Raw genomic sequence first — 19,109 nt, forward strand, 5'->3', positions numbered from 1 at the left:
TGTTTATTCTTCCTACAGTGATTCTTAAAAGCATGTAACTGGTCTCCTAATATAGGAGAAATATGATTTCCCACCTAATCACCACTCCAATCCTATTAACTGTTTCTGAAATGCAGAAAAGACCTTATGTGGGTCTGGTGTTCTAATAACTCTTCAGGAATAAATTTATGATGACTCTAAAGACTGTACTTTTTCCCTTCAAATATTTTGGGTTGTTTTGTTTTTCAGCATGTCCCACTCCCTCCTGCTTTCACTTGCACCCTGTCTGAAGGATGCCATGAAGATTATGGCTAGTGATTCTTGAGTCTTTTTACTGAATTCTTTTTTCCCCACTTGGTATTGACTATTGTCTATGCCAGTAGGTTCATTTCCCTTCCTTCGGCTTCACTTGGAAAGTATCACATTTGCTATTTCTTTATATTACTTCAGCAGGCTGTGTCTGGGAACTTCACTGCTCACCCCTGCCCCCACCACAATGAAGTCAAATAAGCAGCTGGTACCCTGTCCTGAGGAGGCATTCTACAGATTAGCCAAAACCAAGTAATAAACACAGTTTTAAATCGCTTACTTTCTAGGCTTATTTAAAATACTTTGACTGTGTTTTGATCAGTAATTAAAATGAATAAAGTCCATCCTGGTGGTATCAAGTCTTTGTTTCTGCATTCTTCATTAGCAATGCAGTTTTTCAAATATGAATTATTTGTGCTAAAATCATTGTATTTTTTTTCTGATAAGCTTGCCAATGAGCAAGTGACTCATTTCAAATGGGGTAGAAAATCTTAAGGCCAAATCTGGATCGTACTTTAGAATATCGTTTAAGTTGGAAATTTCTCCTGAGATCAGGACAGAGTATTTACACTCTTATTACTGTTCTTCAGATTAATTAGATCATGGTTTGATAGGTAGGAAAGTAGTGTAGAACTTGTGCTTTTTTCTTCTATGTATCTGTTAAAATATACAGTAAGGTTGTGACTTCCTCAGAACAAGTCTATGTGCCTATAGAGCAGTCACTTAAACTCTATTATAGTCCATAGGGTGAAATGATCTCCTTTAAAAAGGAGGTGTCTGTTAGCAATGTTCTAGACATTCTGTTTAAAAGAGGATAAAAGATGCACATTTCTCACAGGTTGTACCTCTAATTCTCTCCCTTTACTATAGGGAGATGGGGGGAATGCCATGTCTAAATGGATAAAATATTTTTGATAATTGTTCCTGTTTAGGTCTCAGATTTTTCATCCCTATGTTAACCGTCCAATGTAATAGAATGCAAATTAATGCTTATCCTTCTTTCAGAACTTCAAAAACAAATGCACTGTTATTGTTCTTAAATACATATAGAATATTAGATTATATCCTACAATCACCCTGCCCATTTGTTACATGTCTGAATGTTTTCTGCAACAGCTGAGAATTTCTGCTTTAGAACCAGAAGAAAATGTCATTTTTCTACCCTGCTCAATCTTAGGTGTGGTGTGATCTTTGGATTGCATTTAGTAGTTTACACAGGATCACAAGGGAATTTCAACTGGTTCCTCTGTGCAGGGTTTGAGTATGATATAGCCTGACAGCTTCAAATTAACCTGTTATTCTGTGATTGTGATTTCACATACTATAAGTTAAATTCTAGTGGAGCTGACTGATTCTAGCAAATGGATTTGTGTGTCTGTATGAAAGAATGGCTCAAGCCAGTGAGAATTTAATTACTGAATCACGTCTAGTTCGTATCTTTCTGCATTTATTGCATAATGCGTGTAATTGAATTAAAGCATATAAAAAAATGACAAACTATAAACATCTTTTAGACTTTTTTCTGGCTGTAGCAAAGCAAAGTTGTCGTGCTGTGCGGGAGGGAGCTGTTGGGTGGTGGAGGGTGCGGTATTTAATGGTAAGCAATCCATATGTTCGCAGGGGCCGTGGAGGGGTCCCCCCACCTGCAGCAGGAGTCCCCAGAGGGGCACCAGCACCCCGAGGAGTCCCTCCCAGTCGAGGACCAGTCAGTCGGAGCCGTGGACTCCTGGCGCCCAGAGCAAGAGGAGTTCCGCCACCCGCGGGCTACCGGCCCCTTCCACCACCTCCGGCGCAGGAGACGTACGGTGAATATGTAAGTCGAGCTCTTGGCCATAAATAAAGCATTTAACTTTGGAGGGGTTGTCGTGTACCAACAGATGGGATGAGGGGTGAGTTAATGCTAAACGCGACACGCGCCCTGACTCAACAGATGAGATCCGGTGTGAGTTAACTCTGGGCTAATTCTGCGTGGTTATGTGAAGTGAATGACAGACAATCACTCCAGGGGTCCAATTCAATTATGAGTTTTACTAAAAGTACATGTTGGAATACTAGTTATAGTGAATAGTGGCTTGGCAAAAGTATTTTATGATATCACAGAACTTACCAATGCATTAACACCACAAGTCCTACTACGAGCAATGTGTTGGCAACCATTAGTAGCTATAATGCAAGACTTACCAAGAATCTAACAGCAGAGCTTAAGATAATGTTGCTCTTATATGTTTAAACGGAAAAGAGAGTGGTAGAGAGGGAAGGAAAACTAAGGTATGAGAGAGTAATGTATCACAGGAAGAGAGACAAAGAAATAGGGATATAGAAAAAAAGGAGAGAAGGAAAGAACAGAGAGAAAGGAAGAAAAGGGTGAGGGATCCAGCCACTCTTACAGCTCCACAGCATGGATGACAGGACTTGTATGATCATGTATGGTCTCAGTGTCCTGCGGTGAGGATGCTGGGGTTTGTAGTTCAGTAGCGCAGCATCCTCCAGTGTCGGGTCCGGTTGGCGAGGCTGGTGGGCTGAAGGTCTTCAGGGTGGTGGATTCCCTACCAGTGCTGTTTTAGGTGAGCTTTTTCATAGATCTCCGAGTAAAGGAAAGTTTGGTGGGGAGGGGGTGATTGAGAAAGATTGACAAGTCTGGACAAGTCCTGGGCCACATTGAATGGTCTCAGCTTTTCCCCTTTGTGTGCCAAGATGGGCATATCAGAAGATGAGGCTATGTGCCCTCCAGCTCATTCCCTATCTCCTGTATTGGCCAGCGGGCCTGGGCTGTGGCTCCTTAGCTTGTCATTGATATGTAAATCGCAGTTCCCCCTGTACTGAATGTGTCATCTCCTGTGTCTGGATGAACTAGTTTTGCCACAATGTTTTCAGCCATGATCCTTATCAACACACAACAGGGGTGACCCAAACTATCACTTTCAAACTCAGTAGAATCTCTTTAATTAGTAATTAAGTCTTGAACCCAGAATCTGTGGCAAATGTGGTCACCTTTTCAAACTTGAACTGTTTCATATTAATAAAGCTTTGTGTTATATATAGCACCATAAAGACATTTGCAGTGCATTTGGCAAAATAGTTACATACCTCTTAAATGTATTATATTAAGCTTCTGCTTTACAAAAATCTAAAAAAATCACATTGTCAGTAGATATTTAATTTTCAAATAAAACTGGGAATAGTACACTTAAGCCTTTGTGGCCATATAACTGTTCAATTATTAGACAACTAAAATATTTTTATGAAACATTCAGAAATGATACTAAAATTTTAACAATGTACACTGAATAAGCCATACATATTTATCTTGATTTTATTGTATTAAAAATTTAAAAATATCAAAATACTTTCTATTGTACATGACTGAAAATTATAGAAGTTATGAATTGATAGGGTAAATTTAATTTAAACTGAACTTACAGAGCAGTGAGATGAAGAAAAAAGCTTATTAAATCAAAACTATCATAAAAATGGATTTAGTCTTATGGAAAATAACATTTTCAAGGGCAATGCTTTTACTGTTTTATATCTCCTGAAGCTTTTATTGTGCCCTCTTTACAGTCAAGTCTGTCTGAACTTTGCCTCTGTTGTTCAGACTAGCAAAAAAGGAATTCCTGAGCTCCAGAAATGGTTTTGCTATTTAGACACTTTTTGCTTTTCTTTCAAACTTTCTTCCACTTATCTTCACAGAATCACAGAATGTCAGGGATTGGAAGGGACCTCAAAAGATTATCCAGTCCAATCCCCCTGCCAGAGCAGGAACACCCAGATGAGGTTACACAGGAAGGTGTCCAGGCAGGCTGGAATGTCTGCAGAGAAGGAGACTCCACAACCCCCCTGGGCAGCCTGGGCCAGGCTCTGGCACCCTTACTGAGAAGAAGTTTCTTCTCATATTTAAATGGAACCTCTTGTGTTCCAGTTTGTACCCATTGCCCCTTGTCCTGTCATTGGTTGTCACTGAGAAGGGTCTGTCTCCATCCTCCTGACACTCACCCTTTATATATTCATAAACATTAATGAGGTCACCCCTCAGTCTCCTCTTCTCCAAGCTCCAGAGCCCCAGCTCCCTCAGCCTTTCCTCACACGGGAGATGCTCCACTCCCTTCAGCATCTTTGTTGCCCTGCGCTGGACTCTCTCCAGCAGTTCCCTGTCCTGCTGGAACTGAGGGGCCACAACTGGACACAATATTCCAGGTGTGGTCTCACTAGGGCAGAATAGAGGGGAAGGAGGACCTCTCTGACCTACTGACCACCCCCTTCTAATACACCTCAGGTACCATTGGCCTTCCTGGCCACAAGGGCCCAGTGCTGGCTCATGGTCATCCTGCTGTCCCCAGGACCCTCAGGTCCCTTTCCCCTTTTTCTTCATCTCTTCTTTCACCCCCCCCCAGCCCTTCTAAATCAAATCTCAACCATTTTCCTGCTGATCAGAAACGTGATTTTCTTTAACACTTACAGCTTTGTGTGGATAGAAGTTTGTCGGTAGTACGAACAGACACATACCTGAAGAATTCAGAAGTTAATGTATTTTATTAATGTTATGAGAACTAGTACTTGAACAATGTACTAAAATGTCCCCTGGCTATACCTGGCTATACCTTTTCAAGGTGGGTAATGCAGATAGGTGGTTATTTCACAATGTTTTCAAAGGAATTTGTTCTCATTAAACAGCCTGTTTCCATGGCATACATTGTGGAAAGCATGGTGATGTGATCCAAAATAAACCTCTTTGAGTAACTTCATATTTATATATATATATATATATATATATATATATATATATATATATCTGCTGCTTAAACCATGAGTATATAGGAGTGGCACGGAAATAACAGCTGTTAGAATCAGTATCCGGATGTATGCTTCACTTCAAGAGAGAATAATTAGAAAATAGCGCTGTGCTAAATAACTTCTAAAAAGAATGTTCTCTAGAACTGTATCATTTATCTTCCAAACAAGATATCTTAACTGGGATAGATATATTTAAAGCTGTTATTGACACAGCAATGCTAGGTTGCCCATTTTAAAATGACCATATTTTGTGTGACTGTGTTGAAATGGAGTGTCATTAGAATAAAGTTTTCCTAGGTTATGAACCACTAGTCTATTGTGTGTTGTTAAGTTTAATGCATAGTATTTTGACTTGCCCAGTTGTCATTCATTATCACAGTGCCTTAATTGTGTCTTTTACAGGTTAAGGTAACATGGTAGGAGTCATTACCAGTATTTGTCCTTTCCTTACTATTTGATTTTTAGCTATATGTAGTATTAAGTGCTGGTTTGCCAACTTGAATATCTGTTTGCTGAGAAGCGTCTGTAGAGTGAGAACATCAGTGAGATTTGTGTATCATAAGCAGTTATTTTAAGCAGAAAATAGTTTCAGAGCCTCGGAGGTGGGGATATCCTGGGAAGTTACAGAACAGCCTTTAGAACTTTTCCATTGAGGATTGGAAAGTCTGCAAGGATTCGTGAAGATTTTCATTCCCTCAGGCTTACGAGCCTCTGCTTTGCACTCATTAAAATGATGTGAAACTACGCAAGTTCAGAAAGAAGAAAACTATATTTTGGATGGAAGACTTCAATAACTTGCTTTCTGTAACTCTGCAAATATCTTAAAGATGATGCAATGTTTTCAGTACATCAAGTCATTGCCCTTTTCCTCTGTGGTGTGCTACTAAGTAAAATGAGGCCATTATTGAGTCAGAAACACAAATGTTTTCCTTTACTTGCTTTACTAGCTTTTTCTGCAGTCTTTGATCAATGAATTTCTAACAGTTACAAGGAACTAACTCAGTTCTTCTCCTGCCTATCTTAATCTCTTTCTTCTTCTTAAGAATATATTTTTAAAAAGATATCAAAATGGGAAGCAGAATGCTTATTTCATTCTGGAAAATGGGAAGGGTTAATTCTGGAGCAGTGACTCACACAGGGCAAAAAAATCAAGCTGCAGGCAAAAAATAATTTACTTTTAATTTAGGTGGATTTTAACATGGGCTCAAGATCAACAAAACTGGGTGATCATTGCTCTCCTGTGCTTGGAGCCCTTAGGGAAGTTGTGTGGAGTTTGCCTGCTACAGAAAGCTCTATGGAGAGGTAGATGACATCCAGAACAGAATCATAGAATAGTTTGGGTTGTAAGGGACACTCAGGGCTCATCCAGTCCTACCCCCTGCCATGAGCAGGGACATCTTCACCAGCTCAGGTTTCTCAGAGCCCTGTCCAGCCTGGCCTGGGATGTTTCCAGGGATGGGGCATCTACCACCTCTCTGGGCAACCTGGGCCAGGGTTTTACCACCCTCAGTGTAAACAATTTCTTACTCATTGTCTGTCAGCTTGCTGGGAAGTTTGTAGCACTGACTCTGGAAGCTTGATGTGGCCTCCTCTGCTGTAGTTATACAACATGTGGGACTAGCAGCAATATCTGCACATTTTTCCAGTTCGTTATAACTATTTTTCCCACCCCACTGCTGCTATTCTCACTTATGTATCTCTCTTACACAAAGACCTATTCCTCCTTGGACCTTGCCATATTGTTAGTACCATGATGAAGGTTTTGAAGCCGCTAAATGACACTTCCTTATCATTTTCTGTGAACACTGGCTTTTTAATAGCTGTACCATCAGCTTAGGTGATAGCAAGAATTCAGGCCCCTGCAGCCAGCCAGCTTTATAATCACTGTTCTAACCTCACTGCTCTGCTTGGGGTGATAAACTTTCTCTGAAGACCAACATGGCTCACAGTTTTGTATCCTCAGCCACTCAGGTCAGGAGAAAGCCTGGTATGACGTGAAGCATGCCCAGGATTATTTTTAACATTTGGATAAGGGAAATCATACTAGATAGTTGCTAGATTTATTGAAGCACTGAAGGTTTCATGGACATCACTCTTAATTATATGAGAACTTTACTCATTGAACAAAACTGTGCAGCAGATAAAAATATCTTCATGTATTTTTAAGTTGACAGTTTATTCTGTTAAGATAAGCAATAGAAATTGTATATAACTACTAGCTGGAGATTTTAAGCTTTTCCATAATTATCAATAAGCAAGACACTAACAGTATGCTAGCATTTCAGTACATTTTACGTGTCAATTCCTTAGCCAATGTTCAGTAAAACATAGATTAGAACATAATTGTTCAGTCTCAGTTACTGTCTAGTAACAGTTCCTGCTCTGCCTTTTCTTGCTGTCGTCTTCTTACAAGCTTAAAAACTTCGAGGCATTTTCTAAATTAGTAATATAGCAATTTGGCTGAAGCTTTTTTAAGGTTAGTTTTTTATTTCCTGCTGTTTTCATGTCAAGGGTAAATATTTCACAAATATTTTGTAAATATTTCAATTCTGTACTTCATATGAATATTTTTGATGCCATGTCAAGTCCTGTTTTGGCTGCTTAAATGTGTTAAATGCCGAGTGAGATTTATTTGAGCTGACAATCAGATTTTTTTTTTTAGGCATTAAAAATTGGACTTTAAACATATTTAAAACCTGTTGCTGTGGCAATGTGCAATGTCTGCACTGAAAAATAGAACTTGGCAATTTAGCACGCTATGGCCATGACTTCAACACTACTTTGGAAAGCGTTGATTGGATCTAAATGTTTCTCCCTAGGCTGGGGTGGGGGAAAGTTAAGTCAGAGCTTTTGTTCTGTTTCTGGCAATTTTATTGATGTTGTCTTGTGTCCAGACAAGTGTTACCTCAGCGACAAGTTCTTCTAATGCCATGACCACATGTATAACTTTTAGCAGTTAATGCTTCAATTAGAATGTTTCAATGAGTTTGCTTTCTGTAATAAGAAATTGAATTAAAATGGAGTGTCTACCAGTAAGAGACCTAGGGGGCCTTTGTAATGTCAAGTAACTTGAAAAATATTATGAACTATTTCCAATTACATGCCTAGATTTTTTAACTTAGGTACAGACTACTTAGGAGGATGCGCAGAACATTTGTATGAAAAAAAGATACTGATAACAAACTCTTTAAAGTCTACACTTAGTTACTGCCTGATTCAGGAAAATCCTAAAGCTTAGGAATTGCTAAGTTTTTAAAGTTTGTAGTTCTTGAAGCGTTTGTTTCTGAATATTTGCTGAAATAATTGCTTTTGCTGGTGGACAAAGCAGTGCGTCAGACTGAATTAATACTTAAGCCTGCTATTTTCGCGTTAAGTCTATACTATGGGACTACTCACACTACATATACTACCATACATATAAGTACTGCAATAGTATGAGGCTGTGCTCATACTGTTTCCAGTGAGAAATGGGGAAGACCCAAAAAACATCACTGTAACATGCTGGCTAACAAGACAATACAATAAGCAGATGATTAAAACAATAAGCGAATGATCATAGAATGATTTTGGTTTCAAGAGACACTTAAGATAGAGTCCAACCATAACCTGACTGTGGCACTAAACCATGTCCCTGAGAACCTCATTGGTGTCTTTTTGGCACCTCTGGGGATGGTGACTCCACCACTGCCCTGGGCAGCCTGTTCCAATGCCTGACAACCCTTTCTGGGAAGAAATTTTCCCTAATATCCAATCTAAACCTCCCCTGGTGCAACTTGAGGCCATTTCTTCTCATCCTATCTCTTGCTACTTGGGAAAGGAGACCAACCCCCTCCATGCTCCAACCTTCCTTCAGGTAGTTGTAGACAGTGATAAGGTCTCCACTCAGCCTCCTTTTCTCCAGGCTGAACAGCCCCAGGTCCCTCATCACACTTGTGCTCCAGACCCTTCACCAGCTTCGTTGCCCTTCTCTCAACTCGCTCTAGCACCTCAAGGTTGGTTTTGTAGTGAGGGGCCCAAAACTGAGCACAGGATTTGAGGTGCAGCCTCACCAGTGCCCAGTGCAGTAGAACAGTGTGGTGTTCTATGTATTTTCTTAATTGATAGCTCAATATTTCTCCAGCAGTGGAAGGCCTTTGGTTCCAATCCCTCTTGAAGGTGTTGGCATTCCCTCAGTTCTCTCTAGAGATGTTGTGCTGACCACCAGGCCACTGCCTGTCCTTGCATACACAGCATCAGGAGCGGTGGTATGTCTCCTTCTGATTTTGTAAGAAAGCTTTAGAAATTTGTGAGAACACTTAAGGGAAGTTTGTTCACAAACAATATTTGGGTGGATGGCTAAGGACAGAAATCCATGTCATGATCCAGTGATTATTACAAAATATGCATGTGTGTATCCGTTAGTGAAAAGAATGAATGCTAAGTCTTACTATTTACAAGTGAGAGCCCATTCAGCTGAATAATCTACAGCCTAGTATTTAGTGCACCTTTCTAGAAAGCTAATACAAATTATATTTTGATCTCCAGTGCTGAGCTTGAATTCCATCTCCTCATTGAGATCATATTTAATTCTGATTTTGCAAGAAATCAAAATTAGGATTAAGGTGGAAGCACTTTCCTGGAGCTATTAATATGATGCTGATTTTGCATGGTGAACTGTTTTCAAAGCAGACTTTTTTCTTATTAACATTTGCTCACTTACTGTTCATGGTTGAAGGAGGAGAGATTTCTAGGGAAAAAGAGGAAAAACATTCTATACTATACAAAAAAGCAAGCTTTTTACTTAGAAATAAGTGTTTCTTAGAGTAGAGGTGGCAAAATATTGGGTAAAGGCTAGTCCAGATTAGGTTAGACTTTGAAAATAATTTAAGTTCTCCCTGAACAGAGCTCAAATATAGCTTTAATGTTATTTTGCAAGAGTGATACCATGTTTTAATTTGCATTGGTATCCTGAATGTTGATAGTTTCTTAATGACATGCAATGTTAATTTCAGATGTTTATTTGCCTAGTTTTGAGTGTGAAGCTTTTTGTTTTGGTCCCTGGAAGCTTGAGGTGGCTTCATTCTCCAAGAACTAGAGAAATGACCTTGTGTCCACTCTCTTTGTTCCCCCCTGTGGATACTGTTGTGGTTTCCACTTAGGTAACACGCCTTTTATTAAGCAATCTGTTCATTGAGTTCTGGCTCTTCTGAAGTGCTAAGACTATTCTTAAATAGTCTTATGAATTCGTTTCGTTATGAATAGTCGGTGAATTCGGTTAAGACTTGGGAAAGCATGTTCATAACATCAAACCATTATTTCTTGGCTTTTTTTTGCCAATTATAATGTTATTTTTCATGCTAAATAGTACAAACAAGAAGAAATCTAAAAAAATGTAGTTTATATTTAAGTCACTCAATTACTTCCTTTGTTTCATTTTGAATCTTTTACGTTTACAGTTTCTGGGGTTTTCAGGATGAGATGGAAAAAGCATTGAAGATCTTATCATTTTTCTCAATAATTCATGCAACTTCGGTTGTAGGAACAGTGGAACATTTTGTAAGAAATGCTGAAAAGCTGCCTGTCTCCAAGTTGAAAGTTCACCTATAACATGCACATAAAATACTTCATTCTCAAAGTATTTTAGTTTAAGCTTATCATGTAAGTGGACTATTTTCTGACTTGGTATTATTGAATGAACATGAGTCGTCCTCCTGATTCGGAGACTGCTCCCTGCTGTTGTACATAGCAAACCAGAATTTTTGGGGGCTGACAGTAGCTTGGTTTAAGTGTTACTGCCTATATTCATTAGCAACTCTTATTTTTTTGAGGTACATTAAAGACAATCTACCAGTACATCTCTCATTCCAGGAATATCTTATTTGTTCTGGTTGAACATGCACTGGGCTCCTTTTAGATTAAACCAGATGAAAACCTGCAAAATAAAAGCTTACAGTCTGTGCATGTTTGCTGCTAATGTCCTTAATGTTAGCGCTCAGACTTTAGATGGTTGTAGCTGCCCATATTTGTTTTGATTGCCTCGTATTGTCTGTTGATTAAATGATGGGGAGATGTTGTTTCCATATAACAAAATGGCTGTTCCTTCCCTTTACAATTCTAATTTGGCGAGGAGAAACTCTTCATTGCACCGCACTGATGTTGTCAGATGTTCTTTCTCCTTCAAGTTAATCTCTGCGCAAACAAAGTTTTTCAATGTGATGGTTTTTAGCTAAAAGGAAGACATTCCTGCAGTGTTCTGTGATGAAATACTGATGCAAGTATTAATTTCAGAGAATGATGAGGAAAAGAAACAACCACACTTTAGTTATAGGGGTAACAGCCTTAATTTTTTCACTGGGATGGATTTCCTTAGTTGGGGAGAGCTGGAAAATTGATTTCTTATTGATTTCATGATTTTTTTTGCACTGCAGATGGCCTTTTTGTTAAAGTGAACTTTCCCTCTTCCTTCCTGTTTCTCTGTCTTGTTCTCTTAAAAAACATTAATTTCCCCAAAAGAGGGCCCAAACACTAGTCTGTCACTGCCAGTAGATTATAATATAAAGCCACCATTTCCTATTCCCTGTGAACAAGAGAATGTTTAGAGTATGGAAAGAAACACTGAGCCAGGCTTAGCGTGATTTATGTTTGGGTAATGCAGAGGTTTTAGCAAGGATTGCTTTTATTTCCTTTATCATTTTTTTTGACCTGTGATAGTAAGTTACCATTAATATATTTGAAGGGTGCATATTTACACATTGCCTTTGGTTCTTTTCCTGAAAAATCTCTGCACTTTGCACAGAACAATGAGTGTTACCAGTGCTGCCCTTTGGATTGATATCAACTGCGGGCACTTCATTGAGACAACTGCAGAAGCTCTTGAGGAGGAGATGTAATGTGGATCTGCCTTATAGGCTGGAGTTATTAATAAGTTTTGAGATGCTTACAGAATAATTTCATATTCTTTTCAGATTGGCTGTGTAATCCTAGCTGTTCTGTTACTTTGGGGAAAGATGCTGAAGACTGAAATTAGCAGCTATCAGGACAATCACTCCTTATACCTTCCCAGTTAATACTCCAAGTGTTATGTGAAAAATAGTTTGAGGATTTTTGAATTTTCAGCTCTTTTTGTTCTTCTACATTTTTGCTGTAAGCGCAGCACACTTGCCTCCTTTTGATCAGACTAAATCCGATGAGAATTAGTTTATCCTGAAAAGTAGGATAATGAATAACAGAAACAAAATGCTCCCAGTCATGGCATGAAAATATGATCTTGTTTGGGCTTTTGTTTTTTAGAGTGGGAAATAAAGCTTCACAAGCCATCTCTTTCCATTTACAGAATACCTTCAGGAAGACCTATCTATAGATTTATTTAATAGGTGTAAAGAGGCAAGTCTATACTATTGCATTTGGTATGTAGTAGGAATGCAAATGCTGTCATCCGTGTGAAGAATAATGGCTTTAAATACAAAACTGAATGCTTTTATGAATACCTGAAACATGCTGAAAAAACAGCAGGGAAAATACATTTAAAATATTCTTATGAAGGTGTTATTCCTCCTTTGTTACACAGAAATAAATCTGTATAGCAATGGTTGTCAGTGAATCTGAGATGTACTTTAGATATCTGTGCATTTTTAAGTTTTGTTCTGTTTTCATTGTATGTAAAGATTAGACTTATTTTCATTAGTTAGCATGGTATTTTTATAGTACCGAATCATGTCAGATGGCCAAGGGTGTCTCACCTAGATATAAAATAAAGTTAAAGAAAACATTAATTGAAGCCACAAGAGGTCTGTGTTTCAGAAGGAAGGTACTCAGTGTGGATTTAATCTGAAACATAAAACATTCTGCCTTGACCAACCTTATTTGTAACCTTCTGAGAGAGGAAGTTTTCAAATAGTGTTTGACTAAGAAAATACTGTGTTCAGAGCTTTCCCTGAATTGGGTCTGACATACTTCAGCTGCCCCTGCCTAATTGCTGCTTCAAAGGAATAAGTGCACAGTAAACAAGTGTTTTGGAATTTGAATGTCTTAACAGCACAAGCTATTGAGAACAGCCCTTTAAACATATTTTTATTGCAGCATGTTACACATGAAGTTTATCTTGGTTTTAATGTTAATTTTTGGGTTTATAAATGCAAATACAGGAAGAATGGGTCTGTTTAAGCAGTTCATAGTAATTGCAACAGCACAGGTTGATCTTCTTAATACTAAGTGACAAGAGTCTCGTGTGTAAACTACAAACCGGATCTCTTTTCATTCAAAGATTGGAAGAGCTGCTTTCAACAATGTAATAATGCAGGACTGAATTTCTGCAATAGTCAATTTATGAAGATAAAATGGTGAAAGGTAATGAGTTCTGGGCAAAATTTCTCTAGAAGAGAAATGCAAATACTAAAAACACTTAAGTCTATAGTATGGACTTCCCCGACACTTTCCTTTTGTTCTGCTGGACATCTTAAGGGAATTCCTGTTTCAAATTTACTTTGTCTTTGAGAAGTCATAGATATGCCGTAACTTCAGTAGTCTGTTTTCCCCTTGTCTTTCATGACAATTTTTTTAGTAAAATAGTTTATTATGAAGAATAAGACTGATTGCTTAAGAATCCACCAGGGATACCTTAGTGGCAAAGCTTTCCTGACACATTAAAAGGTTAATTTCAGTCCTCTGCTTTGATTTGCTGTCGTTGTTGGGCACACATGGCTTGAAGTTCGGGATCCCTCGTAGGGTTGGTTGTTTGGGAGATTCTGAGAGGAGACCAAATGTCACATACATGTTCTGGAACAGAGCAAACAAGTTGGCTCAGATGGTGTCTGCTGTTGATCGATGCCCGTATTGTTAGCAGATGTCTGTGTATTGCATCGATAAGTAATAAAGTGCTTGTTCATAATAACTGCCAGGAGGCAATGGTTTTGTGGGTTTAGTGTGTGGCTTATCGAGAAAAATCCATATCAGATGGGCAAAGAAAATGCTAATACTATTCTAATTTTTAGTTTCAATACAGTGAATTATGGCAAGAAAAAACAATTAATTTCCTTTTCAAGTGGGGCTATTTATCCATGGATCTCTTTGCAACAGACAATTGGAAAAATCCTTGTTTCTTCTTCCAGACCTATGAATAGGTTGTTGCTCATTTGTGCTGGCAAATGGGCACCCTTCTACTAATTACTGCTGGGAAACAATCATGTTCACTAATCTAGCGGTGGTGGGGCAGCATTGATGAGCAGATTGCCTGGTTTTCCGTATAAGCAGTTTCAAATAACTGGAAAAATGCTCAAAAACCCTCTTAGCGAATTGAGTTTCCTGTCAGTTGTTATGAGGATGGGCGGTTTCTGCTGTAGAAAGCTTTCTTTGCGACATCTAGAAAGCTGTCAGATTCTGTTCATTGGAGATGTTTTCTACTGGAGTCGGACAATCCATCGTTTGTCATCTTGACCTAATTGATACTGCTGGTTGGGTTTGTTTTCTGTCATTGCTGAACGATTCTGAAAGGTTCCTTTTCATGGGAAGGAGTTGGTTCTTTTGTGAGACTTTATCTTTACGTTGCCAGGGTTTGATACACACTTCTGCAAAAAACACCATATATAAGGTGATGCCTGATTTTTCATTTCTCTGGGTCCCTTTATCTTTAAAGTGTCTTCTCATTAGGTTGTTCTCATCTGGCAAAGCTGGACAAGATACTCATAGGCACATCCATTGACGTCTTTGGCATAATTGGGTTTAATTTGGATATTAGAATTTCCTAGGAATCAGTACAATGGAAGTGCTGTTTCTAATTCTCATGTGTTTAGCTCAGTTAGATTTATTACGGGATGAAACAAATTGGTGGCAGCTCTTTGGATTTCCATAGTTCATCCTTCTCTGGGAAAACACAGTAAAACTTATCTTCTGCTTCTATATGGCTGGTAGTTGGAGTTAGTGATTTGTTGAACTTGATATTCAAATCCAGAGCTATTTTGGGAATAGTTTTACTTCACAGTATACCTAACTAGTGTGGATAATGTGGGAAGGGTAAGAAATCCTTACTTTTAGCTTTTTAAAGGATGCTAAACACCCGTAAGTTGAAGAGTATACAGCAAGCATTCAAAGAAGCAAACCCATCATTCTTAAGTCTTTTTTCTGGGGAATTTTTTTCTCATCCATATTCTACATAGAATATTGAATTTATTGTCCAGAAATCTCAACTACCTAAGTCAGTTGTGCAATATCTTTCAGATAGTTTGATTCCTGTGATGCTTCTCAGAGCTTTCTTGAGGATTAGTAGCTCACTTATCTCAAATTCAAGCATGCAGAGATATGAAACATTTGTTCTGTCTCTGCACAAGCCAGTGTTAACTAAAAATCTTCTTGGAACCACATTGCCAATAGTTGGAAATACCATTAAAGTAATTATAGTCTTAGATGTGTGTGGCCTCCTAAATGGAAGTAGTCTCTATGACTATCATTAAAGTTGTACGTATGTCATATGTATTGTCTTTATTTAGAACTAGGTTACTCCTTTGTTTGTGGAGTGTGCTCATGGTTAATATTACCTTTCTTTCCCATCATTTCAGGAGTATGATGATGGTTATGGAACTGCTTATGATGAGCAAAGCTACGATTCCTATGATAACAGCTATAGCACTCAAGCACAAAGGTAAGTCTCCAGATCTGCTCTAATTACATTTTCCAATATTCTACAGCTGAGAAGTTCGTTTTACTTAAATATTTTTTTTCAATTTAAACAGCAAAAGTGTTATAAGGGGCTTATTAGAAATAACTTCCAGTGTTGTCTTTGTCACTTAAGTAAAAAAGTAAAGTTACAGAGTGGTTGAAAAGAAACAAAAATGAGAACTTGAAACAAAGAGTTTTAGTTAATGCCAAATCTTAAATCCAAGAGTTTTCAAAAGTTCAGGAAAATTTTATTCAGATTCACTTCATGGGGTAGAGACAGGGAGGGGAAAGGTGGAAAAAAATGCTATAAAAGGTATTCAATCATCTGAAACACAGTTGATTGCATTTTCTTACTACTTAATCATGCTTATATTCCAGTGTAGTTTGTTTTACTCCTTTGTGGAATTCTCTTTGTGACAAATTGGATGCTTTTGCCATTTCCATTCCTTCCTCCACTTCATTCCCAGCAGGATTTTTAAGCACTTCTGATTTATTTTCTTAAAGCTTTGCTGTCTTCATAGGAGTTGCTTTTTGAAAATTCCATGAATTAGAAGGAATACTTATGTGACCCAATGATGGGGAAAAACACTACAAAGTACAAGCTGCTTGTGTTAGTTGGTAGTTTGAACTTTAATATGATACGTTATTTAGCAGCTTGGCTGATTATCCCCACTATTAGGAACTTTTAATGCACATGTCTGGAAAGGGACCTTCTGTGTACCTTTTACTGAGCTGTAATTCACTCTCTTTTTCTTTCAGAGAAAGCATAATTTGAGCAGTAGTAGATTTTGTAATGTCATTGAGAATTTCTTTGAAGTTTTATGGCAGTAAACTTCAAATGGTCAAAACAAGAATGTTGAGAAAATGGTGAAATAAACCCAAAAACTCTATTTCTACGTGACTGCTTTGGTTATTTCGGGTGATTAGAGCTTCAAACCTTGCCCTCTGGGAAAAAGATGATGATAGGAAAAGGAGATAATGATGGATATTGTGATGGTGATAAATAGATACTGATTAGACTGTTTCACCTTTTGAATATTTAAGATGTTTTTACCATGTGTCCTTACCTAAAATAGTACAGAATGGTTAACAAAGTTGAGAACAAAGCTCGTTTACACCTCACATCTGTTTTGCTGTAGTGTCGACACACCCAACTTAAATGTTGTTGTATAGATGAATATTTTCCTGTGCCTGACAATTTAGTCAATGTGAAAAAGCTTAGTGGAAAGTTAAATGTCATTATGGTTGAGAACTAAGAGAATGAAAATACCTTTGTGTGTTACACTTTGCTTCTGCAGAGTGTTGTAAGCTACTGAAAACTGATACAAATAATCTGACTTTAGAAACCAGCAGTGTAGGACCTTCCAAATATGAGGCTTTGTAGGATGTTACATTTAGAGAGCAGCTGCTAGTAATGGACTTTTTTTCCAAAAAGAAGATTACCAAAATACTTCTCAACTTTTATGTTGGTAATTCTGTTCTGTTTTACTGCTTCTAGTGTTGGTAAATGGGTTTATTGCATACAAACATTTGGACTTCATTACAAAGTCATTTGCCTGAGTCAAAGCTAAACATTACTTGGATTAGATTTTTTTCTATGTTAAGGTCTTCACTAAGATATTTTTCCTTTGAACTAAAATTAGCAAGAAGTACATCTCCTAAGAAATTGCTCTTGCAAAGCACTAATAGATAAGAATATATATAATATCCTTAGATGTAATTTGTACAGCTGCTTAGCCCAGTCTGGAAGTAGATTCTTCATAAAATGACTGCTCTGCTTTGCATTTTACCTGTAAATTCACAATAGATGTATGGTTAGATTTTGTTGAATTCATTATCTTCTGAATGATTACTTCATTTTTCCTCTAATTTTAAGTGCTGCATTGCAAAAGACAACAAGCAATGATTCACTTGTATGTTTCTCACAGGATATTGACACTCATTTTCTGGCTTGGCAAACAAGATTTTTAGGATTGTATTGGCATGCAAGAAGTAATAACTATAAACAGCCATCTGAGCTACCTAGAACAGCATTCCTGTCTTTAATCTGAATATCAAATGGTAGCCCGTATTGCAAAATGTCGTTTGGTAACCACTAAGAGATACTTACCATATTTAGGTACGTTTCAATGTCCTTACTGTGAAGGAAATTAGGGAAGAGTGTATTGTTTTCATAGTTTAGCCTTGTATCATTCTTGATATTTTGCCCTTATCAAGCATGGAAAGAAAATACATTTGCGCATTGAGGGCATTCATGTGTTTAAATGCATCAATTAGTGACTAGTGTGTGTAAATAGCTCTTTTCTTTTGTAAGTTGATAGTAGTAGTAATCTTAAAATAATTATAGATATTTGGGGGAATCTAGATCCTGGTGTACTGGGACTCAGATTTTATGGAAATTTAGATTGATAGGTGTTTCTCTTCCCAGCAGATTATTCAGTAATAATCTTAAAAAATAATAGCATTTCTAGTAAGTGTTAATTAATTTCTCTAGAAGACGGTAATATTAATGATAATTTATATTGAAGGGGGAATTTGATAAATATCTAGTAAACTGAAAAGATGGGTTTGCTGATTAAGTTATTTTCAGTGGTTCTTCAGTATATGAACCCTCTTCCTGCACCTCGTAAAACCTGGTTAATGTTCACAAGTGGACATTGTGTATTTCCCAGAATTGGCCAAATTTGAGGTGTTCTAGGATGTGGATGATAATATTCAATTTTGGAGAACAGCATGTTGTATATATGTTCTATAACCGAACTGCTCACTGCTACCAAATCATGGGTGTTTAATAGTTTAATGGCATTTTATTTGACACTGTGAAACTGTGTCCTTGCTAGTGCTTGGCAATCTGAAGCTTCAGTTAAGACCTGTCACAGCACTAATAGGAAGAGAAAGATCAGAGCTTTTTACAAGTTCTCGTCTATCTTAATGCCCTGTAATCCTATAAAAACTAGTTCTCCTTTAAAATATCGTCTTACCCACAGTTGTTTGTTCGTGCAACAAAGCCCCAAATAGTGCTTCAGGATATTTTTTAACAGAATTCCTTTTTTATGGTCAAAAAGTCTTTAAAAATATCCCTTGGAGCTGTATGGAGCTTGAGGAGGTATCTTAACTGATTTTTAGAAGAGATATGACTAAACTATATGTACAGTTTTCTGCAGAGGATTGTTAGACAATATTTTTACTGGTATAGACTGGGATGGTCAATCGACTGGGCTGTTCATTATTGTTATTAAAAAAAGGCAATCTAAAATTAAACAAAATATTTCTCAGTTTCTGAAAATCGAAGGCTGGCACACACTTAAAGCAGCCAAGACAGTTTTACCTTGATAGAGCGCAATGAACATGGTCAAAGGCTCCGATCATTCCTGGTCAATACTCAGCGCCTTGGAAAGGAG

The 19,109-nt window shown here is 37.7% G+C and overlaps 1 protein-coding gene across 4 annotated transcripts in view; it reads left to right on the top strand.

Annotated features, from left to right (window-relative positions):
• The window catches only part of KHDRBS3 (KH RNA binding domain containing, signal transduction associated 3), a 95,943-nt gene that overhangs the window by 57,993 nt on the left and 18,841 nt on the right, over positions 1–19,109 (top strand). For 2 of the 4 annotated variants that reach the window (XM_021298849.2, XM_065054465.1), the window contains exons 6-8: positions 430–540; positions 1,909–2,101; positions 15,609–15,691. In XM_021298849.2, the coding sequence (XP_021154524.1) occupies positions 430–540; positions 1,909–2,101; positions 15,609–15,691 (387 nt within the window). The remainder of the gene's footprint in view (positions 1–429; positions 541–1,908; positions 2,102–15,608; positions 15,692–19,109) is intronic. The other 2 variants (XM_021298850.2, XM_005510809.4) reach the window with 2 other exon arrangements.

The sequence above is a fragment of the Columba livia genome, chromosome 2, assembly GCF_036013475.1.
Source record: "Columba livia isolate bColLiv1 breed racing homer chromosome 2, bColLiv1.pat.W.v2, whole genome shotgun sequence".
NCBI lineage: Eukaryota > Metazoa > Chordata > Aves > Columbiformes > Columbidae > Columba > Columba livia.